The sequence below is a fragment of the Balaenoptera acutorostrata genome, chromosome 11 (genome assembly GCF_949987535.1).
Source record: "Balaenoptera acutorostrata chromosome 11, mBalAcu1.1, whole genome shotgun sequence".
In the NCBI taxonomy this organism is placed as follows: domain Eukaryota; kingdom Metazoa; phylum Chordata; class Mammalia; order Artiodactyla; family Balaenopteridae; genus Balaenoptera; species Balaenoptera acutorostrata.
The window spans coordinates 846,509-869,393 of NC_080074.1; the positions used below are offsets into that span (position 1 = coordinate 846,509).

A 22,885-nucleotide genomic window follows, 5' to 3' on the forward strand; every position below is an offset into this window, starting at 1 on the left:
GGGCCCCGCGTGCAGGACCTGAGCTGGGCAGGGACCACCCGCCCTGGCCTGGAGCTGCCCCTGCCCCGCAGCCCCGCAGCTGACAGGGAAGGCTTCCCCTCTCTCCCTCTCTTGGGAGCCTTCTAGCCGCACCTCCCCGAGGCACCCCAGGCCAGGGGCCTCCCTCTCCTCATCCACCCACGGGTCAGCACCTCCACCGACACCCGGCCACACCCACCCGACATCCATCCGCAGGGCCCCAGCCCACACGGCTTCCTGGAAGCCCCCAAACTGCAGGCTCCCTCCTCCTCCTCCTCCTCCTCCTCCAGGCTCCCCAGGGACCCCCATCCCCTCACCTCCGCCTGGTCCCGCGCTGCCCTCCACACGCAGCCGTCACCCCCATCACCCCCTGCTGGTGGCCGCGCCCTCCCACGGGCCCTGCCCCTCGGCCTGCTCCGCTGTGTCCGTCTCCGAGAGAACTGTGTGTCAGCTTGACGACTGGCCATCCCCCAGTGTGGACGCCCCCCAGGCCTGGACCAGACGAGAGCAGCCCCCAACCTGTGCTGCTCGTTGGCCTTGCTAAACCCACTGGACTCCACGTCCCCTCTAGGGATTCGGGCCCCCCCGCAGGCCTGGGACTGGACGCTCCACCTCCCCCGCGGCAGAGACGAGAGGTCGGGGAGAGCCCGAGGTGCGCTGGGGCGTGGCCAGCGCCTGCGGCCCATGGTCGCCCCTTCCCCACAGGCACCCCCGCGGCAGAGTCCCACCTGCAGGTGCCCTGTCCCAGTGCCCAGGTGAGAGGGCCCAGCTCGGGCTCGGAGAGCACAGGTGCAGCAAGGGGACAGGTGGATGGTCACGGGCGCCAGGACAGCGGGAGACGTTTACAGGGATGGCGTGAGGCCTGGGGGGTCGGGGGGGCAGGAGGCCAGAGGGGCTGGGGGAGCGTGAGCGAGGGGAGTGGGTGGGGTGGTGGACACCGGGCACTCACCGGGGGGCAGCCCTGGGGGGCTGGAGCGGAAGCCGTGGTCTGACCGCCACACGGACCGGTGGGAACGGGCTGGGCTGGGCTGCGGGGTGGCGCGGGGGCTCCATGCCGCCTTCTTCCCACGGGACCACCTGGCCCTGGGGTTCGCGACTGACGTTTTCTCCAGCTTAGCCCCCAGGGTCCCTGGCGACACTCACTCTAGGGGCCCACAGGTGGGGCCCTGAAACTCACCCGGTTAAGGTTCTGATGGTGCTTGCAAGCCGGGGGTGGGGGGGGCGGGAGCCCCTCGGCGACAGCCCAGCTGTGCTGCCTCGAAAACCCCCGCAGGCCCGGGGTTTCCAGCAGGACGGGGCAAACTCCGTTCTAAGGGTCCACACGCTTCCAACGAGACAAACCCACACCTGTTCTCTGCCCAACTACATTCAGTGGCCGATTTTATTATAAAGAATGGTATCAAAATATACAAATCTGTTTAAGAACAACCAAGAAATGCAGCTTTTTTAAGGGTCAAATAAGCATCAGCCGTTTCAACGAAAGCAGCTTCCCCTGGAGCGACGGTGTGACATGAAGGGCCACGTCCAGGACGACAGTCTGAATAATTTAAAGGGCGGGTGTGACTTCTGACATGGCTGCACATCATAAATCTTCATGGGACGGCGGCTGTGTCGGGCTTGCTTCTGCGACTTCTGTCAGAAAACAAACAGATCGGTCCGTAAAATCCCAGCACGAAAGGTCCTGAGGACGCGGCCATGAGGCCGGCGCTGGGGCCGCGGTAACGCGTGGACAGGCTGCCCATGGCCGTGGGGCGGCGCCAGGCTCCCTCTGGATGCAGCAGCCCCAAGCACCCCACGGCCGGGGTGTCCCGACAGCACCCCAGAGCCGCCACACGGCTGTGGGAGAGACGGGCGATGGGAGCCGGCGAGGTGCCCCCAGAACCAGCCGGGACGAGACGAGAGCCTGCGTGACGTGTGGGGACAGAGGGTGCGTGGCTGCGGCCCTCGCTGACCGTCAGGCCCCTCGGTTCCTACAGGGCGTCTACATGTGGATTAGCCTCTCTTTATCCTGCCGGGACCCAGGGAGCTTCTGGAGCCTGAGCCAAGTCTTACTCCTTCAGGAAAACTCTCAGCCATTGTCTTTTTTAACATGGCTTCTTTCACGTTCTCCATGTTGTTCTAGAACTTGTACGAGATGACTGTGGGAAGAACCGTGTCCCCCCCAAAAGATAGGTTGGCATCCTAATCCCCAGTGCCTGTGAACGTGACCTTACTTGGAAATAGGGTCCCTGCAGGGGAGCAGGTTAAGAGGAGCTCACTGGGGTGGGCCCTGACCCAATGGCTGGTGTCCCTATAAGTAGAGGGAACTTCGGACACAGGCTCCAGGGAGAAGGCCCTGTGATAAACAGAGGCGGAGGCTGGAGGGACGCAGCTGCCAACCCAGGAACGCCAAGAGTGACAGCCACCAGAGCCCGAAGAGGCAGGAAAGCTGCTCCCCGACCGGCTTCAGGGGGAGGCAGCCCTGCCGACACCTTGATCTCAGACGTCCAGCCCCCAGGACTGGGAGACAAGGGGCCTCTGGGGTTGACGCCGCCGGGCCTGTGGCGCTTTGCTGCGGCTCCCAGGAGCCCCCGTGGAGCCGTCTGCCCCTCCCGCCGCCTCCCTGCACGTCTGTCTCGGCCGGACCTGGGGGCTGCTTGGCTGGCGGCCCGTCTGCTGACCTTCCTTTGCGTCTCCCTCCGTCCCTGCGAGAGGGAGTCCCCCGGGGCTTCGTCCCCGCAGAGGACTTTACGCTCTTGTCTTCCAGGAACCCCGGCTCCCATCATCCCAGGGCCACCTTTTGTGTGAATTTCTTAACTTGGGAACAGGCGGCAGCGCACCCAGGCCCCGCGGCCGAGGGCAGAGGGCAGAGGGCAGAGGGCAGCCGTGGGGCGAGCGGTCACTCACCGGCCCCTGCCGGCCCCGTCTGCACACAGACGCCCTCGGCCTCCTCGAAGCCCTCGGGGCACACGCAGACGAAGCTCCCGGGCGTGTTGTAGCAGTTTTCGTTCCTCCTCAGACACGGCTTTTCCGCCAGCGAGCACTCATCAACGTCTAAATGAAAACATTCCACTGACCAGGTGACCTCGTTCGGCAAACGTGCACATGGGGATCGAAGGATCGAGGGGTTCACGCGTCACGATTCACTCCCACGCAGAAAGCGCAGAGATGGAACCAGCCCATTAGAGAAAGGAGACAGAGGGGAGCATTTAACAGGAGCCCCAGAGCCAGGCCGTCGGGGGCGGGAAGAAGAGACAGTCCAGGCAAACGTGAGGGCGGAGCCCGGTGGTTCTCCAGCCGGGTTCCAGCCGGGCTTGACTGTCGAGGGGGACGTCCAGCCGGAGCCCGCAGGCCCTCACTCGGCCCCCACGCCCCTGGGCACATGAGAATCGGAGTCTGCAGCCCAGGGTCCCGTCCCCACCAGCGCGCGTGGTCTCTGGGAAGGTTCCCGCCCCCGAGTTGAACGCAGATGCGCCCGCTGACCTGCGCACTGGCCGCTCTCTTTCGAGTAGCCGGGGATGCACTCTTTACACTGTCCAGGACCCTTCCCTGTGCATCCCACGCAGGTAGAATCACATTCTGGAAACGAGAGGGGAGGGAGATGACGACACGAGACCCCCGTCCTGTGAGCAAAGCACGACCTGAAACCACACACCAGATGGCGGAGGCCCTGCGGCCGGGAGAGCCCAGTGTCCCCATCCTGGGGGCGGTGGGGAGCAGACAGCGTGCGCTCGAGGCAAAGTGCGTACTTGCTGTGATTGACCAATTGACCATTGGCACTGTGTTGCTAAGGGACCGCGGTGCAGGCCGGGCTGCGCAAGCAGTACTGACGGGGCCCCTCCACGACCTCTGTCACATGAAGGATGGGGGGCAGCATCTTTTCTCAAACAAAACCCGCCTCCAGCTGTGACACTGCTGACTCACCAGCTAGGAGCTTGGTGCCAACGACAGCAGAGAACGTGTGATGCTTTGGGGGGCGTCTCATTGAAGCTGTGTGTCCACAAACATGGAGACAGGACGGCATGGCCGTGGACACGGTGGGGGGGGGGGCGGGGGGGGGGAAGCGAGGAATCGGCACCACCTTTCAACCTTTCGGGGCGGTGGGTGGCCCTAAAATCCACATTTCCTTGAACTGAGCAACTCGGAAACTCATCCAAAGAAAATAATGAAGAACGTAAGAAGCTTTACCTACGGGGGTCTTCAAAGTTTGTAACTGTGGGAAACGGTGTATGACAAATATTCAATGATACAGATTGTTGAAGAAAACCGTGAAATAACAACATGCTCCAAAATAATTAACACGATGTACAAAAATGTGACACGCAAAGGCGGTCACGATACTGTTGAATGAAAAACTAACAGGTAACAAGGCGCCGCTCAGATCAGCACTGCCTCGACCGGCCTGCCAGGGGCCCCTCCCCAGGGAGTGGATGGTTGCCACCTTTTTTCAACTTATCTGAATTCCTGATTCTTCTCCAGGAAACATCTATCACTTGTGTTGCCACCGTAAACGTTTTAAGGTGGCAGAGCACACAGGGGTCACGCTGACAAGCCGCAAGCCTCTGGAGGGGAAGGAGGGGCTGGAGCGGCGGGCCGGGAGGCGCGCTCACCCTGGCACACGAAGGAGCCGTTGACGTTCTCGCAGTACTGCTGGTCCTCGCAGGGGGGCGGCTCCACCGCGCATTCGTCCACATCTGCAGAGGACGGCACAGCTGTGGCGGCAGCCGCGCCCCGACCGCCGGCCAGAGGGACCACCGTGGGGAGACACACAGTCAGTCATCCTCGGGGGCCTCCGTGTGCAGGTGGGACCAGCGGCTGACCCGTGAGCGCTCCCACGGGGCCGCGGTGAAGCTCCAAGGCGGGGCTGGGGGGCACCACCCTCCCCACTCAGTTTGGGACGTGAGGCCCCCGACTTGCCTGCGGCTGAGCAGCTGTGAGGATGAGACCAAAACCGAGGCCCTGGCGGGAGGACGGGAGGACGGCGGCCGCCCGCCCCCCACCCCACCGCCCCCACCAGCACCTGGGCCTGCGCGGACTCAGGCAGGGCCGAGATGCTGGCGGCCGAGCTGTAGGGCAGCACTCACGGGCTGCGGCTCGAGGAGAAGACACCCCAGGAGCAGGCGGGGCCCCAGCTGGCCGGGCACGGCGGACAGGGAGAGCCGTGCGCCACGGCTAGGGCCGCCAGACCGAGGGGCCGTGCGGAGTCCACCACAGTCAGAGGCCGCCCATGCCCTGCAGTGTCCACCTGCCGGCCACAGCCCCCCACCCCACGTCTGTCTCTTTTATGAAACCAGGGCCCGAGGACACACGATTGGGCCCAAGTCCCAGGCTTCCCTCCCGGGCCCTGAGCCAACAGGACCACCGGGGCCACCTGATGGCAAGGACGGGGGGCAGGGGCCACCTTCCCAGCCCAGAGTCCAGGCCACAGAGGGTTCACGTGCAGCAACCGGCCCACAGGCAAGATCGCACGCGGGCAAACCCAGCCTCCACGCTGTGACCCGTTAAAACACGGCCTGGAACGTCAGAGGCTGCTTCCCCACGAGTCAGAAGGGGGCGGAGAGCGGGAGTGGGGTGTCCTGCGGGTAGCTGGGGCTGCGCAGACGCCACGAGAGAGTGGGGGGAAGGGGTGGGGGAGGGCAGCCCGCCAGCCTCACCCACGCAGGCGTCGCCCTCCCGTGCCCAGCCCGCTTCGCACTGGCCGCAGTCTCTGTTGGTGGGGCCCGCGCACGTCTTGCAGGACTCGTCACAGGCTGGAAGGCAGAGGTGGCACGGCCATCAGTACGTGGGGATCCCGTCTCAGGAGTGAACTCGACGCAAAGGGCGTTTCGGAAATTAGGAGCTGACGTTCATAGGGTGAAAACAAAAACCGCAAGCCAGCAAAAACATCCCAGAGGAACAAGATACGCTCAACAGCAGAGAAACCTACTCGTGTGGCTCACAACGTCCCCGGACGGAACGAGAGAAGAGAGCACACGGGGGTTCCCACGCCCGGCGGGATAGAATACTCAGCGAACGCGGACTCCAGAGGAACTGCTCGTCACCTGCCAGAGGCAGCCTCCCGAATGCTGGAGCCCACACCCGGCTGCGTGTGCGCGTGCCGCCCGCCAACACGCGTGGACGTTCTGGGCCCGGGAAAGGCCTGGGGTAGGAATCAGAGGAGCCGGCCTCCCAGACACCCAGCACATTCTCCACGGGGATGCCCAGGGGGGTGCAGCCTCACCGCCAGCCCTGACGGGAGAATTCAGCACGACTGCTGACGCCCAAAAGGTCTTCCTGTACACAGTGACCACCAACGAGAAAACACATCGAGACAGGGTGCTACTCGTGGCTTCCTCCCTGGATTTACACATCTACGCCCCGTCAGAGGACGCCATCCCGGGTTGACGCAGCCTCACGAGCAGGGCATGGGCCTCCCCAACCAGAAAGGAGAAGCGTGCCCATCACAGCTGAGAAGGCTCTATCTGTGCAACCCCACAGGCCCATCTCAGAACTCACGGGGGGGCCCAGAACCCAGGTGGGAGAGCCCACCTTACCTGACACCAGGGTGACCAAGACGGTGTGTCCTCTACACGGGGACCTGGGGCCAGGAGGTCACACTGTGTGGCCTCCGCTGTCCCGGTTCTCACCTGGGCCACCTCCCCACCCTGCTGGTGCCCTGACGTGGCCAGACTCGGCCCTGCCTCTGCTCACTCCGAGACCCTAAGCCTGAGTGACAGCGGGGACACCAGCCTCTGATCCCCGAGTTGCGCCCAAGGACACCCGAGCCTCTTGCTGGGACAGCCGCGGGGAGAGCAAGCTCGGGCCAGACACTCCACGTGCAGGTCCGGGGCCCTGGGACCAGCGTGGACGTCACGGAGCTGGAGATGCCACACGGTCCAGCCTCCGAGCCCTTCTCCAGAAGGACATCGGGGGTACGCAACTCACACTTCCCTCCTGGGGCTTGTTTGGGGACAGGAAGAGAGACCATCCCGGCTGCTGGTCCTGTCATGTCCCTTCTTACATCGTACAAGGGCCCGCGCCTTCGCCCTCAGCTCCCAGAAGCCTGGGTCGGCGGTCACCGGGTCCCCCTCCCGTCCGCACAGGCAGCTCCGGGTACCTGAGCAGATGCTGTGCGTCTCGTTCCTCAGCGAGTTGAAGTAGCCGTCCATGCAGTCGGCGCACAGCGGGCCCCGGTACCCCGGGTGGCACTGGCACGACCCGTCGCCCTGTCTGCTGCCGTCTCCAGTGCAGTGGCCGTTCCCGCTGCAGGGCCGCTCGGACCCGCCCTGGCACGCTGCGGGGACGCCGAGCCGCTCAGAGCACACCCCGCGACACTTCATGAGCCCAGCTCTCTGCGTCTCGCTGAAACCCCAGCCCTGCTTCACCCCTTCTGTCTGGGGACATAGGAGCCCCACGCTGGCGAGGTGTCTGGAGGAGGCGTCGGCTTGCGTCACCCGGGACACGGGGCCGAGGACGGGACGGTGAGGACCCCCGCTGTGGTGTCCCACCAGCGGGACCAGCAAGGCAGGGGCAGCCTCGGCCGGGGTGGGGCCTGAGCGCCAGGATCGTGCCCTCTGCCCAGTTGATCCACGTGAACGTTTCGGTGACGCCTGGGCGGCAGCCATGGCTTCACTCAGTCTCTGCACCCCCGGAGGCTGGACGCCCCTGGCCCCGGCCTCTCACACGGGCTTCGCTGCGTATGGGCCACCTCCCCGCACCCAGAGGGCAGCACCCAGGTGGGCGACCAGGGGGTCTGTGGAGCCCTGAATTAGGAGCATACTTGGGACCAGATACCCAGAGGCGAAGATCCCGACAGCTGGGAGGAGGCGGCACAGGGCCCACGTTCCCACCCGAGCTCCCGCCCAGCCGGGAATCACGACAGGGTTAACCGGAACCACACAGGACGCTCGCGAGTCCCCGCAGGAAACTCACCCAGGCAGTCCGGCCCGTAAGTTCCTGGAGCACAGCAAACTTTCAGTGTTTTCACACAAAACCATTCAAATAAGTCAGGATACTTCTTCTTCCTGAGGATTTTAAAAAGTGTTCAATAAATCTCACGTGACAGATTTCCTCAAAACAAAAACACAGCTGAACGTGTAACGTGCTTCTGAGTATCACGGGATCTGGGAGACAAGGGTCTGGGTGCCAAAAGACTCTTCCAGCTGATACCCTCGTCTGGATTGTCGCACTTTGGTAATAAAGGATGGGAACACGGGTAAGGAAGAAAACAGGTGTGTGGAAGCCCCTACTATTTTTGTAGCTTTTTAAACCTGACATCATTTCAAAAGCCAGGAGTCGCTGGCGCTGGTCCCCGGGGACGCGGGCACTCACAGCCGCAGCCACCAGGTCTCCAGGAGCCCCTCGTGCTCCTCCAGCAGCTGGTTGCACTCGAAGTCGCTGGTCCCACACAAGCCCTCCATGATCTCCAGCAGGCGGACCTCGCTGAAACACAAGGCCGTCAGCTCGGCGAGGCCGGGGCAAAGGGTACCTCAGTGGTCAGCGTCCATGCCCCAGGGATGTCCCGAGGCCCCACCTGCAGTGGCACTTCAGTGAAAAAAGACCCTCAGCAAACACCCAAGTGGGGCCGGGGGTAGTCAGTGCCAGGCAGAGAACTAAACACGGAGGGTGGGGCCGGGCAGGGAGGCCTGTCCGTCCTCACGGTGGGACATCGGGTGTGGTGTGTGCCAGGGGAAGCCCTGCGATGGGGCCGGAGGAGGCCGGAGCTGGGGGTGGCAGGAGGGATTTAGCCCCACCTATGGTTTTAAGAAACCATCGTGTCTGCCGAGTGGAGGGCGAGTGGGACAAGTGTGCAAGCCAACAGGCCAGCCAGGAGCCAGTGCGCCAGCCCCAGGCAAGGACAGGTGACAAGCCCCAAGAGACGCTGTGTCTGTCAGTCAACGCTCCCGGGAACACGTCAGGCACCAAAGGCAGGTGCTGGGCCAGTAAGAGCAGGGTGCCCACCTGAATTCATACTTGGACAGCGTCTTTTCCTCCCAAGCCGTGTTTCCACCACCGAAGTTCTTCTTTGCTGTGTCCACCATTCCCTGCGGGGAGACGGCCGCACAGGGCCCAGCACTGCTGCCTCACCCCGTTCACGGTGAGGTGAGCGGTCTATGGTGGGGTGACCACAGTTCATGGTGGGGTGACCCAGTCCATGGTGGAATGACCCCAGATCCATGGTGGGATGACCCAGTCCATGGTGGGGCAACCCTGGGTCCCTGGTGTGGTGACCACAGTTCACGGAGGGGGTAACCCCAGTAGACGGCGGGAAAACCCTAGTCCATGGTGGGGTGACCCTGGTCCATGGCGAGGCGACCCCGGCCAGACCCCTGGCTTCGTGTCCCCGCGGGGTGACCGGCCCACCTGGTTGAACTTGTCCACCAGCTCCCGGCATCGCTTGCAGGGCGTCGGCTTCTTGGTGGCCTCGCCGGGCGACAGCAGCATCAGAAGCAGCAGCCCCAGCACGGCCGGGGCCGGCGGGCGCATGGCGGGCCGACGTGGACAGCGCTGCGGGAACGCGGCCGCGCGTGCACTGGCCGAGATCCAGCGGGAACCGGCCGAGCGCTCCGGCCTCCGGCCGCCCACCGGCTGCGAAACGCCGGCGGTTCCCGGGGCTACTTGACGGCGCCGGCCGGGGCCCCGCCCCGTGCCAGCCCTCGCATCGCTATTGGTCGGCTGGGCCCGCCCCGTCCCCATGTGGCCCAATCCGGGCTCGCCACGAGAGGCGACCAATAGGAAGGCCCCGGGTCAGCGTCCCGCCGGGAAGGCTGGGCACAGGGGGCGTGGAGATCCGAGCCCGCCCCTCGCGCCGGCCTCTCGCCTGCACCGCCCGCTGCGGCCATCTTTACTCCGGGCAGAGAGGGCGCCCGCCGCGACGGCAGCCGGGGTTTAGTGGCCATGTTAGGTTCGGGCAAGGGCGTCGCCTCTATTCTCGGTTTCCGCCGCTCGACTTCCGGCTGAGGGTAGCCCCGGCGGACGCGCTTCGAGGGACCGCGCCGTGGACTGGCGAGGTCAGCGCGCGCGGCTGGGGCTCTCGGGACGGGCTGCGGGGACCCCGGGCCGGCGCTGTCGCGGTGCTCCTTGGGCCTCACCGTGCGTGTCCACGCAGGACGACCGCTGGGCTCCTCACCTGAGGGCCAAGCTCCTCACCCGGCGGTGGGCTCCTCCCCTGGGGGCAGTCTCCTAACCTAGGGTTGGGGCTCCTCACCTGGGGCCTGATGAGTGTTTCTGGGCTTCCAGACATCTGCATTTCCCCACGTGCCCGAGGCCATTGGCACTGGAACCCGTGGCTTAAGTTAGGAAGAACGAAGGTGGGCATTACCTGGTTTCTAGTAGGACAGAACTGCCAGAAGGAAGCAGTACAAATGATACAGAGTTTTCTCTGGCCGAATTTGTACCAGTTCCTTTGTGTTTCCAGCCAGGGATTAATAACGTGAACATCTGACTTGACCAGTTTCAGTAGAGACCTTAGAATCCGAATAGGCGGGGACAAGAAGGCCTTTGCACCTAATCTGAGGGGTCACCATCCTATAAACGACATGTTTTAAAGTCGTGGCCTGTTTTAGCCTGTGGGTGCGTCAGATTAACAACCCGAACAGCTGCAAGCAGGTGTGGACCAGTGCAGGTGCGTCTGCTCACTGTCTCGGGCCCGGTGGGGGGTTGACCGTGGTTTCTGTACTTGCGTATGTCCTGTTTGTCTCCTCGTGGTCCCGGCTGGGCATGCAGGGTGCCGCCAGCGCCTTCCAAAATAAGCTGCTTTGCCAGTTGGTTTCTGCCCTTGGTCGTCAGCACAGAGCACACTCTTATCTGGATGAGAAGCTCCTGGGGCCCGGAGCGGGGTTTGGCAGGTGCCTTTTCACCCCACAGCTTGTGAAATAACAGAGTCTAGATCTTCCCGCAGGGAAACCTCCTCTGGGCAGAGGTGTGGAGTGGGGTGTGCAGGGACTGGCCTGGGACAGCTGTGAGCCCGAGTCAGGTTCCTGCCACGGAGCACCTGCGCAGCTGCTCCGACCGCCTGGCCTTAGAGATGCTTCCTAGTTCTGTAGACTCTTTTTCCCCTCGAACAGTAAGAGGAACAGAGAGTAGTATATGAACGTTCCGTGGTCTCTTCGGCTTCACTGGAAATTAAAGCGTTAACGTTTCTTTAATGAAAATGTAAACTGGTGTAATGAGATCCACGCTTAGTTTTGTTTTGTTTTTTTTTTTTTTGGCTGCGTTGGGTCTTTGCAGCATGTGGGATCTTCCCGGACCAGGGCTCAAACCCATGTCCCCTGCATTGGCAGGCAGATTCTTAACCACTGAGCTACCAGGGAAGCCCCCCACGCTTAGTTTTTATGAATTTCTTCTTCAAGTAGTTTGTTGAGCACCTGCCATGCACCAGGCTGTGCTGATACAGCAGTGAGTCAGCCCTGCCCTCAGGCTGTGAGCGCAGCAGGGGAGACAGATGCCCCCTGTGATGACCGGAGTCCATCCTTGCTGAGGTTACAGTGGGGAGCGGGGGACAGAAGGATCCCGCCCTTACATTTGGTAAGGGAAAAGTTCTGTTACTTCCCTGGGAACTGCGTGTTATTTTGGTAATTCTTAATTATTGGAGCCCTTTTGACCCTTTTACTTCCCTCACCTCACCACCACCACCACCACCATATCAAACAGGATTCCTGTTCCCCCTCAGTTGTTGATTCCCCACTTGCTATTCTAGGAGAGTACAGACTTCATACCTCTCCCTCGAACCAAAAAGTAGTTTTAACAAACAGTAAGCACCGTGGTTCTCTCCTTTCACTTCTTGCCCTTCTGGTTTTGATCAAATAAAAGCAAACCTGTTTTCAGACAAGCCAGAAACAGGAAGAACTTGCCGTCTTCCTTCCCTCGCCAGATTGAAAGATAGAGGTCTTCCACGAGTAGGAACTGCCCCAGACACTTCCATGGTTTTCCCAGGAAGCTTCGTGCCATGGGGTGCCCCCCAAAGTCCTGTTGGTGTTTGGGTGGTCCGTCGCAGGCACATCTGTCTGCATCCCCGCCCCCCAGGAACACACTCTTGCTTTCTGCCACCCACGTGTTTGTGCTCACGACCAGCGTGGTGCTCCCCGGGGCTCCAAGAGGCTCGGGGGGGTGAAGGTCAGAACACAGCGGGTGGGTGTCCGCGGCCCTGTCTCACCATCCTTGGGGTGCAGGGCTTCGCTGGCGCCCCGAGCCCTGCGCCTCACCTCCTGTCCCCTCGTGGCTGTGCCTCTGCAGTTCTCCAGGCGCACCCCTCCCGCCCTCCTACTTCACAGCCTCCCGGCCCATCTCCCTCGGCCAGTACCGCGGGAGCCGAGCCCAGCTTGTTCCTAACTCTCCGGCCAGATTTCAGCTTCTCGAGCACGGGGGTCGTCCTGCTGCCCTCCAGCGCCAGGCTGGCCCAGGTCCCGGCTGCACAGTGGACTAAACTCGGGTTCTGCAACTCAGGTCTTTCTTCCTGGAAAAGTATTCGCACAGCTTAAAGCGTAAGAAGGCTGGTTAAAGTACGAAAGCTTCTCTAGCATGATTTTTCTTTCAACGTTCTATTTTGATGTGTTTTCGGATTACAGAAGCTGCAGCAGTTCAGAGGATTCCCATTACCCTTCAAACATGTTTCCCAGGTGTTAACTCGAGCGTGAGTTTTGAAGCTCAGGGACCTGCGTCTCCATCCTCTCACAACGATTCGAGTGGCGGTGCTGGCGGTGGATGAAGGTCCGTGAGGCTGACGTGCAGAATGGCCGGGAAGAGGCCGTCGGGCCTGGGCAAGCAGCGCTGGCTCCTGGGGCTGCTGGTGGTGGTAGCCGCCGTCCACCTGGTCGCCTGCCCCTACACCAAGGTGGAGGAGAGCTTCAATCTGCAGGCCGTGCACGACCTGCTCTACCACCGGCTGGATGTGGAGAAGGTGAGCTCCCGCCCGAGCCGTGCGTGCATCGACCCCCGCTTCCTGGGGCCTCTGCTGACCTGCCCTTCTCCCTGCAGTTTGACCATCTCGAGTTCCCTGGCGTGGTCCCCAGGACGTTCCTCGGGCCGCTGGTGATCGCGGCGCTCTCCAGCCCCGCCGTTTATGTGCTTTCGCTCTTGGAAGCGTCCAAGTTCTATTCTCAGCTAGTAGGTAAGGGGGTCTTCAAACAGGGACGGGGTGGAGAACTGCAGTGTGGTCAGAGGGTCTCAGTCACCCAGGTGGAGGGTCCCTCGTGCAGGAGGCTCCACCTGTTGGAATCTCAGCCACTCAGCAGAGGGACTCAGAGTGGGGACAGCGTCAGCCCCGCCGGGCTGTGCCCTCGTGACTGCAGTGGGGGCCGAGCCCCGTCCCCCGGGCAGAAGCAGTACGTTTCCCAGCTCAGTCAAACCCATCTCACGGCTGGTTGCTCCGGCCTGTATGGAGAGCTTTAAAAATCGCACATTCCTGGGGAAGAAGCAGTTCCGCTTCTTGAAAGGGCAGATGAGGAAACGGAAATCCACCCTCGCTCCAGGCTGTTGTGGTCACGTGGGGGGGCCAGGAAGCCTTGGACAGGAGAGTTGGGGGCCACGTCTGCACATCAGGTCCTTGGTAAACGCGGCCCTGGAGGTATTGGCCAGGTGGCGGGGCCGCTGGGGTCAGTGCCAGGCTGCCGTCCTGATGCTCCTGCCCTGCCCAGCGGCTGCGTGCCGCAGGCCCCTGCCTTGGGGCCACCAGGCACGGTGCAGCTTCAGGGTGGGGCGGCCAGGGTCTAGGCTCTCTGTCTTCCATGGCCCGCCCATTTTTTTGACAGTTTCAAAAGTGTTTAATAAACGATGTGACAGGACATGAAATGTGGCCCACCACACTCAAAATTAAAAGAATTCAATTAATAGCGAGTGAAGCACAAAATGAACAAATTCACCTAACGCTAGTTTCAGTAAAAAATATACTGTCACTTTAAATTAATGTATTTTAGTTCCATTTGTTTTACCTGTCTTTTTTTTTTTTATAAATTTATTTATTTATTTTTGGCTGTGTTGGGTCTTTGTTTCTGTGCGAGGGCTTTCTCTAGTTGCGGCAAGCGGGGGCCACTCTTCATCGCGGTGCACGGGCCTCTCACTATCGCGGCCTCTCTTGTTGCGGGGCACAGGCTCCAGACGCGCAGGCTCAGTAGTTGTGACACACGGGCCCAGTTGCTCCACGGCATGTGGGATCTTCCCAGACCAGGGCTCGAACCCGTGTCCCTTGCATTGGCAGGCAGACTCTCAACCACTGCGCCACCAGGGAAGCCCCCTATTTTTTTTAATTGAAGTATGGTTGGTTCACAATATGGCATTGTATCAGATGTACAGCAAAGTGATTCAGTTATATGTATATTTTTCGGATTGTTTTCGTTATAGGTTATTATAAGATACTGAAGATAGTTCCCTGTGTTATACAGTGTATCTTTGTTAATTATCTATCTTATATACAGTAGCGTGTATCTGTCGATCCCAAACTCCTAATTTATCCCTCTCCTCCTTCCCCTTTGGTAACCGTAAGTTTATTCTCTGTGTCTGTGGGTCTGTTTCTGTTTTGTATGTAGGTTCATTTGTGTCATATTTTGGATTCCACACATAAGTGATAACATACGATACTTGTCCTCCTCTGTCTGACTTCACTTAGTGTGATCACCCCTGGGTTCCTGCGTGTTGCTGCCGTGGCGTGGCTTCCTCCGCTGTGGCCGAGTACTGTTCTGCCGTGTACACCCAGCCCGTTCTTAGCACCGAAGGCAGCTCCCCTCCCTCAGGGCCCTTTCGAGACCCCGTGGTCGCTAAGGGCCCCGGCCCGCCGCTGTCACACACATGGCGCCCTCTCTGTTCAGTCAGGGCCGTCCTTGGACTCAGCGTGATCTTTGGACTCTGGACTTTACAAAAAGAAGTGAGGCGGCAGTTTGGGGCCACGGTGGCCACCCTGTTCTGCTGCGTGACGGCCTCGCAGTTCCACCTGATGTTCTACTGCACGCGGACGCTCCCCAACGTGCTGGCGCTGCCTGTGGGTATGTAGCCGCCCGGCCGGCCTGCCCGGGGGGTTCCCTCCGACGTGTCTGCCCGTCGAAGGCTGCTCCCCACTGGGCGTCTCAGAAACCCTGCGAGGGGAGCAGGGCCCTGTCCTCGGTGCTGGACTGAGGCCCGGCTTCCAGGGCTCGGCTTCTCTTTAGCAGGACCGGAGCTGGAGCTGGTCCGCGGAGCTGGGAGGAGAGGAAGCCGCGTGCGGGGCCGGTGGGGACGCTCCGGGAGCCTCGGGGGGCCGAGTGCGGGGAGCAGGGACCTTGGAGGGACCGGGCGGGAGAGGGGGAGGGGGCGGCCGTGGTTGGCGCTGGACGCGCGAGTGCGAGGCTGCGGAGGAGGCGGGAAGCCGCGTGGGCGCCGGCGTCCAGCGCCGTCGGGGGCCGCCTGGCCTGCGGAAGTGGCTCGGGCTGCCACGGCGCAGGACGCGGGCCGGGCGGGGGGCTGTCGCGGTGCGGCCCCGGGCCCGCGTTGGCGGGTCTGGCTCTGAGAGGCGCTGGCTGGCTGCTGGAGGGCTCTGGGCGGCTTTCCCGAGGAGAGCGCAAGCGGCCCACCTCCCGGCCTGTGCCTTGCAGTCCTGGCAGCCCTCGCAGCCTGGCTGCGGCAGAGGTGGGCGCGCTTCATCCGGCTCTCGGCCTTCGCCGTCCTGGTCTTCAGAGCCGAGCTGAGCCTGCTCCTGGGCCTGGCGCTGCTGCCGCCGCTCTGCCTGCGGAAGGTGTCGGCGGCCAGGGCCCTGCGCTGGGCCGTGCCAGCCGGGATCCTCTGCTTAGGTGAGTCGGGTCACCGCAGCCACGCGGTCTCGGGTCTGTGCTTTCCTTGTCTTGTTGCATGCAGACGAAACTCGGGAGGTTTTCTTTTTTTTGTTTTTCGTTAAATGGAATTACCTTCACCTTCAGTGGTGGTAAAACGTCTCGGTGCAGGTCCCTGGCTGCTCTGCCCAAGGGTCCCCCACGAGGGCCCCCACCCCCTGCTGCCCGGGGCCTCCACTGGGGGCTCTTCTCCTCGTGCGTCTCAGCCAGGCCAGGCGGCCACGAGGGACCTGTGTGAAGAGGCTTGTTCGGGGGGTAGGTCCCGACGCCTCAGCTCCTTTACGTGAAGCTGCTGGTGGCTCCTGGTTTCTGTGCTGACGGGGCTGCGTCTCGGGAACATCCACCTGTGACCAGGACTCCGCGGCTGCCGTTCAGCCAGCTGCATCGAGATCCGAGCTTCCCAGGTGGCCGTGTTCTTTCCTGAGGTCTTCTTTTCTTAGGACTGACGGTGGCCGTGGACTCCTATTTTTGGCGCTACCTTGTGTGGCCAGAAGGAAAGGTGCTCTGGTACAACACCGTCCTGAACAAAAGTTCCAACTGGGGCGTATCCTTCCCGTGTCTGCACAGTGGCCCACAGGGCAGGGCTGCGTGATGAGCTACTCTCCTCCTGTGTCCGCACCTGATGGAGCGTGGCGGCTGCTGCAGCGCCAGCACTGGCGCCTTCTTCCCTGCAGTCTGGGCCTCCCCTGGTCCAGTGGCCGCCAGCCGGTGTCTGTAGCCGAAGCGTCTCATTTGTCCTCATGATGATCTGCTTTCCTTTCACATTTTATCCTGGAGTAGTTAAACACACGCAAATAGAATACTGAGTCCCCAGTGGGCCCATCACCTTGGGACAGTCTGTTTTTACAGTGAAAAACGGAGGGAAAAGTTAAAGAACTCGGCGCAGCCCCACTCGCCATCCGCGGCCTGGCTCTGGCACCGGCACCCGAGTCCCAGCCTCTGTCCGCGTGTGAAGGGGTCACGCTGTGGCCCGAGGCGCGGGGGTCCCGGGTGCTGCAGGCAGGGGCGCCGTCAGGGCTGTGTCTCCCGCACACTCCTGGCTCCCGCCTGAGCCCGGCCCGGGGACGGGCAGCTGTGGCTGGCACGTGGCCTCCTTAACCCCCCTGCCGCAGACCTCGCCGCTGCTCTGGTACTTCTACTCGGCCCTGCCTCGCGGCCTGGGCTGCAGCCTGCTCTTTGTGCCTCTGGGCGCCGCGGACAGAAGGGCCCTGGCACTGCTCCTGCCGGCGCTGGGCTTCGTGGCTCTGTACTCGCTTCTCCCGCACAAGGAGCTGCGCTTCATCATCTACGCCTTCCCCCTGCTCAACGTCGTGGCCGCCAGGGGCTGCGCCCGTGTGTGAGTGCCACCGCCGAGACGCTGCTGCCTGGGCTCCCCTGGGGCGGCTTACCGGTTCACAAGGGGACGGTGCTTAGGGTAAACCGACGTGTTTAACTGGGCGCCTGGCCAGGCTTTGGTCAAGGGTCCAGCCCGAGTGTACAGGGCCAGCAACTGGCCTGTAAAGGACAGACGGTGAGTGCCTCGCTCTGTGGGCTTCGCGGTCCTGCCCGCGCACTGCGACAGCGGCCTTATCCCGTCCGCTTCACTTACACACAGGCAGCGCGGTATTTGGCCCGGAGGCTATGCTCTGACCCAAGTAATGACGTGGCATGCTTGAAAATGTAATAGTTTTAAATTGGCATCTGGGTGGAATTTCAGAGAGACAATGTCACGTCTGCCTGCTTGGTGATAACTCTCGCTCAGCGACAGCGGGCAGTGGGTTTCTGCTCCCAACGATAGGTTCTGCTCTGCTGCTGCCGTTGCCTTTCCGCAAGGTGCACTGTTCTTTTACAGGCTGAATAATTATAAGAAGTCCTGGCTGTATAAAGTGGGGTCCCTCCTCGTGATAGGACACCTCGTGGTGAACGCCGCATACTCGGCCACAGGCTCGTACGTGTCCCACTTCAACTACCCTGGCGGCGTGGCGATGCAGAGGCTGCACGAGCTGGTGCCCCCCCGCACAGGTAGGCGCTCGGCCCCCCACTACCGGCTGCGGCTCTGGCCAGAGGTGCCGGGTTCGCGGCGCTAACCGAGCAGACACGGTTTCCGCAGATGTCGTGGTGCACATCGACGTGGCCGCTGCCCAGACAGGTGTGTCCCGGTTTTTGGAAGTCAACAGCGCCTGGAGGTACGTCCTCGTCTCGTGCACGGGCTCCCGGGGCTGCCACGGACCCCGCGGCACACAGCCTTGCTCTCGTTCGCAGGTACGAGAAGAGGGAGGACGTGCGGCCCGGCTCTGAGCGCATGCTGGCCTACACGCACCTCCTGGTGGAGGCTGCCCCCGGGCAGCAGGCCCCCTACCGGGACACGCACCGGGTGCTGGCCAGCGTCCCGGGCACTGCCGGCCTGAGCCTGAACCTCACCAGGCTGCCCCCCTTTGACGTGAACCTGCAGACCAAGCTGGTGCTTCTGGAGAGGCTTCTCGGGCCTTCCTGAGGAGGAGCCAGAGGCCCTCCAGGAACGTCGGCGTTCCGACCGACGGGACGAGACGGGAAACGCGCAGAGGACCAGGGGTGCACCCTCACGGGGGCGCGTCCGCAGCCGGGACAGCCACGGCCACGCCGCCCACCGCTTGTGAGGACGAGGGGCCCGGCACCCCTGCCAGGGTGACGGTGGGTGGGATGCTGTTTGCCGTCCAGACCGAGTGCTGTCCACGGCAGCAGGACGTGGGTCTCGCCCGCGGAGCTGCTTTTGGGCAGCAGGCTGTGGCCTCTCGGCCCCTGAAAGGGCGTCCCCCTGGGGCAGCGTAACCGCAGAAACTCGGCACGTGCTGGACTCGTCCCCACCAGCACCCAGCCCTCGGGGCGGGGCCTTGTTTGTGGTCACAGGCAGCCGTTTCCATTTCAGATGAGGCTTTAGGAGATAAACGCATTCAAAAAGAGTGAGAATCAAATTGTAAATGTCTTCTTACTGTCGATCTCGGGTGATGCTTCCAGAGACTGCCTCCACCTGGGTTTTGTTTAAGTGATTTGGGCACTTTCCCACTTTGCTGAACAGTGTTGACTGAGTATCTGACACGTGTCTGACTTCACCAGGCACTGAAGACGATGCAGGGAACTGAGTGTGCTTTGCCCGCGTGCACACACACCGTGCACATGCACACGTGCACATACGCTACACACGTGTGCGTAGAGGCAGGCAGTCTTCCCTGAGCCATTCCAGAGGCAGTTGCCTACGCCTGGCCTCCAGCCCGGGTGCCTCGGTGCCTCGGAAGGAGGTGGCGCTTCCTGACCTGTAGTTACTGTTTTTTCCACCGAGGCTGACAAGCAGGCTGTACGGGCCCCTCCCCAGACCTCGCCGACACAGCGCCCCCTGGTGATTCCTGCTGCGGCCGCCCGCCGCTCAGCGGGCGCCCACCTTCCCCTGTTGCCTGTTGCTCGTGAGCGTTTGTTACTTACCTGTCATCGGCAGTTCTCAGTGTTTAGATGTGGCCCCCGGTCGTCAGCCTGCCCGCGTGGACTGCTGCTGGACCTCTGTGGGCCGTGAGCTGCCCTGTCGGTTGCCTTGGTGTTCAAACTGCAGATTCCCCGGGGGGCCTGTCAAGCCGTGCGGTCCCGGCTGCGTGCCCCGTCGTCAAGGCTTTGAGCACTTCCCTGCTTGCTGGCACAAGGAGTCCCACCCAGGCTCCTCGGGCCTCTCTGTCTCCACCCTGGAGTCGGCCGTTTGGAGGCCCAGGCTCCTTTGGGCAGGGACTGGTTTCAGAGACCGAGATCTGGGTGCAAAGCGTGCTCGTTGCTATCAGGATGCCCGTGTTTCCAGGCCCTTTGCGGAGAGAGGGAGGACAGGCGCGCGTGCACGTGGGCACACGCTTGTGCACGTGCACAGGTGTGAGAGGTCACAGCAGCATGCCGACACCTCCAGCTCCACCCCACCTCTGTGGCGTCCGTTTGCCTCCCTCGTTCCACGTCTGCACGTCCTGTCCCCGCAGTGAGAATCCGGACCCCGACAACATCAACGTACGTTTGACCTGTGTCAAGGGACACCGACCCCCACGCAGTCGGAAATCTGCACATAACCTTTGACCCCCCTCCAAGGCTTCATTACTAATAGCTCCTGTTGAGTGGAAGACTTACCCATAACATGAACGGTCCATGACACATGTCTTGTACGTTACATGTCAGATACTGTATTCTTTCAATTATGTAAGCTACAGAAAAGAAAATGTTAATTAAGAAAATCATAGGGGGGCTTCCCTGGGGGTCCAGTGGTTAAGACTGCCTTCCAATGCAGGGGGTGCGGGTTCGATCCCTGGTCGGGGAGCTGAGATCCCACATGCCTCGCAGCCAAAAAACCAAAAACATAAAACAATCGATATTGTAACAAATTCAGTAAAAAACTTAAAAAAATCATAGGGAATTCCCTGGCGGTGTAGTGGTTAGGACTCTGTGCTTCCACTGCTGGGGGCCCGGGTTTGATCCCTGATTGGGTAACTAAGATCCTGCAAGCTGCACGGTGGGCCAAAAAAAAAAAAAAAATCATAAAAAAAAATATTTATAGTACTGTGTTTATCAAATCATGAGTTTTCGTCATCTGTTTCCAAGATGAATAGTCTGTCAGTACCTATATCATTATTGTTTTAGACCATACGAAAGGCTGTAGATGTTACACATATAACTAATACTAGACATCAATAATGAAAAGATAATGTGAAAAAGAAATTCACATTTATTTACAGGTACAATGATATATGCATTGATAATGAAGCAGCAGCAACATGATTGCTTTATGGTTGCCTAGTGTGATCGATACGATCACTTCCAGGTAGCCCAGCCTATACACTAATGGATGGATTGTCATAAAATTTTTATGGCATATAGTATTGCAGTCATATTCATCATACAGCATTGGGAACATTGTTACATTAAAAACAAAAAACCTATGATGATAGACTGTTACACGGTTTCTCCAATTACAAGTCAGGGAGGGAGGGAGACTATACCTGATTCTTTGAAAGCAAAGTTATAAAACAAAACCACATTGTTAATTTTATACTTAGTATCACTCAGCTTATGCCTATGTGAGGATGGATGTCCAATATAAGTCTTTTACAGGGTGTACAGCTGTTAGTTTTTCACATCGAGACACACAGCAGAGAGGTCTCTTAACCGCAGCATGATGATTGTTTACTGTTTGTTAGGTGGAGGTGGGTCGTCACAAAGGTCTCCATCCTCCTCGTCCTCACGCTGAGGAGACTGAGGAGGAGGAGGAAGGGGAGGGGTAGGTCTTGCTGTCTCAGGCGGCAGAGGTGGGGGGGGGGGTGGAAGCAGGGGAGGCCGGTGCACTCGGTGAACTTGGCAGAAATACATCATAATCTCTGCCCGACTTTTTTTTTTTTTTTTTTTTTAATTTATTTTATTTTTGCTGTGTTGGGTCTTCGTTTCTGTGTGAGGGCTTTCTCTAGTTGTGGCAAGTGGGGGCCACTCTTCATCGCGGTGCGCGGGCTTCTCACTATCGCGGCCTCTCTTGTTGCGGAGCACAGGCTCCAGACGCGCAGGCTCAGTAGTTGTGGCTCACGGGCTTAGTTGCTCCGCGGCATGTGGGATCTTCCCAGACCAGGGCTCGAACCCTTGTCCCCTGCATTGGCAGGCGGATTCTCAACCACTGCGCCACCAGGGAAGCCCCTGCCTGACTTTTTGCTTTCTCATTTCTCTGAAGTGTTTCTATGTACAACCAATCCTTCCACCGTTTGCTTTAGCTTCAGTGCCCGTATCATGGAAGGATCCATATTGTAAAACAAGTCAAAAGTCGTGTTGACTCATTGGAACCATTCTGCCAGGCTGTCTGATGTCAGTTTGTTTCCCGGCGCTGCTTCTTCTGCGCCTGTCTCATCGTCTGCCTCTGGCTCAGGAGCCCTCATCTATCTCCATCAGGTCGTCTTCTGTGGGTTCCTCTGGTGTGCTGCCTAGTAGCCCTGGAATTTTTTTTTTTTTTCAGACTGCGCCGCGTGGCTTGTGGAATCTTAGCTCCCCAACCAGGCATCGAACCCAGGCCCCTTGTAGTGGAAGCTCGGAGTCCTAACCACTGGACCACCAGGGAAGTCCCAGTCCTTGAGTTTCTTGAAGACCCATATCTCAGAACCGTTCACCCCCCCCCACTTTATTTGCCAAACCCACAGTCTCTTTCATGATTTCCTTGATTTATTTTTATTTATTTATTTATTTTTGGCTGTGTTGGGTCTTTGTTGCTGTGTGCGGGGTTTCTCTAGTTGCAGTGCGTGGGCTTCTCATTGCAGCGGCTTCTCGTTGCAGAGCACGGGCTCTAGGCGTGTGGGCTTCAGTAGTTGTGGCACGTGGGCTCAGTAGTTGTGGCTCACGGGCTCTAGAGCGCAGGCTCAGTAGTTGTGGTGCACGGGCTTAGCTGCTCCGCGGCATGTGGGATCTTCCCGGACCAGGGCTCAAACCCATGTCCCCTGCATTGGCAGGCGGATTCTTAACCACTGTGCCACCAGGGAAGTCCCCCATGATTTCCTTGACTGAGTCTCTCATAAATCCTGTGAAGTCATGCACAGCATCTGGACAGTTTTCTCCAGCAGGAATGTATTGTTTTGGGCTTGACGGCTCTCACGGCTTTTTTTTTTTTTTTTTAATAACAACGATGGCATCCTCAATGGTATGATCCTCCCAGACTCTCAGACTTTCACGATGTTCTCTGTATCAGGGTTCTCTTCCATAGCGTTGATGATCCTTTCCATATAGTGCCATGTGTAATGAACCTTAAAGGTCCTGTGGCCCCCTGACCTAGAGACTGACTAGAGACATCGTGTCTGGGGGCAGGCAGACCACTTCAGCACCTCAGCACCTTCGGTGTTGAACTCTTGGGGTTCTGGGCGGGCAGGCGTGTTGCCCAGTATCAAAAGAACTGTAAAAGGCAGTCCGTTCCTGACAAGGTGCTTCCTGAATTCAGGGACTAGGCATCGATGGAACCAATCCAGAAAAAGTGTTCTGGTTGCCCAGGCCCTTTTGATGTCCAGTCAAAAGACTGGCAGCTGCTGTTCATCTTCTCCCTGCAAGGCTGGGGGTCAGCAGCTTTACAGATGAGGGCAGTCCTGGCCAGAAACCCGACTGCATTTGTACAGGAT

At 60.2% G+C, this 22,885-nt stretch overlaps 2 protein-coding genes across 3 annotated transcripts; one reads left to right on the top strand and one right to left on the bottom strand.

Annotated features, from left to right (window-relative positions):
* Positions 1-1,385: 1,385 nt before the first annotated feature.
* Positions 1,386-9,615, bottom strand: CRELD2 (cysteine rich with EGF like domains 2). 2 transcript variants are annotated; one of them, XM_007189218.3, is made up of 10 exons: positions 9,340-9,614; positions 8,938-9,020; positions 8,308-8,418; positions 7,909-8,000; positions 7,094-7,270; positions 5,652-5,747; positions 4,608-4,691; positions 3,481-3,576; positions 2,905-3,051; positions 1,386-1,650 (listed from the first exon to the last, which is right to left on the bottom strand). In XM_007189218.3, exons 1-10 carry the CDS (start codon positions 9,460-9,462, stop codon positions 1,601-1,603), a joined length of 1,059 nt encoding a protein of 352 aa, XP_007189280.1. In that variant the 5' UTR covers positions 9,463-9,614; the 3' UTR covers positions 1,386-1,600. The 2 variants fall into 2 exon arrangements, with proteins under 2 accessions (XP_007189280.1, XP_007189281.1); XM_007189219.3 differs by lacking the exon at positions 5,652-5,747 and having other exon boundaries at positions 9,340-9,615.
* Positions 9,616-9,847: 232 nt separating this feature from the next.
* ALG12 (ALG12 alpha-1,6-mannosyltransferase) lies at positions 9,848-20,989 on the top strand. The gene is made up of 10 exons (XM_007189220.3): positions 9,848-9,986; positions 12,543-12,874; positions 12,952-13,084; positions 14,778-14,951; positions 15,537-15,731; positions 16,211-16,314; positions 16,883-17,106; positions 17,602-17,771; positions 17,860-17,935; positions 18,012-20,989. The coding sequence occupies exons 2-10, from the start codon at positions 12,707-12,709 to the stop codon at positions 18,241-18,243; spliced, it is 1,476 nt and encodes a 491-aa protein (XP_007189282.2). The 5' UTR covers positions 9,848-9,986; positions 12,543-12,706; the 3' UTR covers positions 18,244-20,989.
* The last annotated feature ends 1,896 nt before the right edge of the window (positions 20,990-22,885 follow it).

Coding starts and splice junctions, on each gene's coding strand:
- CRELD2 (XM_007189218.3), bottom strand. CDS start 9,462: ATGCGCCCGCCGGCCCCGGCCGTGCTGGGGCTGCTGCTTCTGATGCTG. Junction 8,419..8,937: donor CTGTCCAAGTATGAATTCAG/GTGGGCACCCTG, acceptor CTTGTGTTTCAG/CGAGGTCCGCCTGCTGGAGA. Junction 7,271..7,908: donor TTACGGGCCGGACTGCCTGG/GTGAGTTTCCTG, acceptor GCGTCCCCGCAG/CGTGCCAGGGCGGGTCCGAG.
- ALG12 (XM_007189220.3), top strand. CDS start 12,707: ATGGCCGGGAAGAGGCCGTCGGGCCTGGGCAAGCAGCGCTGGCTCCTG. Junction 15,732..16,210: donor AGCCGGGATCCTCTGCTTAG/GTGAGTCGGGTC, acceptor TTCTTTTCTTAG/GACTGACGGTGGCCGTGGAC. Junction 16,315..16,882: donor ACAAAAGTTCCAACTGGGGC/GTATCCTTCCCG, acceptor CCCCTGCCGCAG/ACCTCGCCGCTGCTCTGGTA.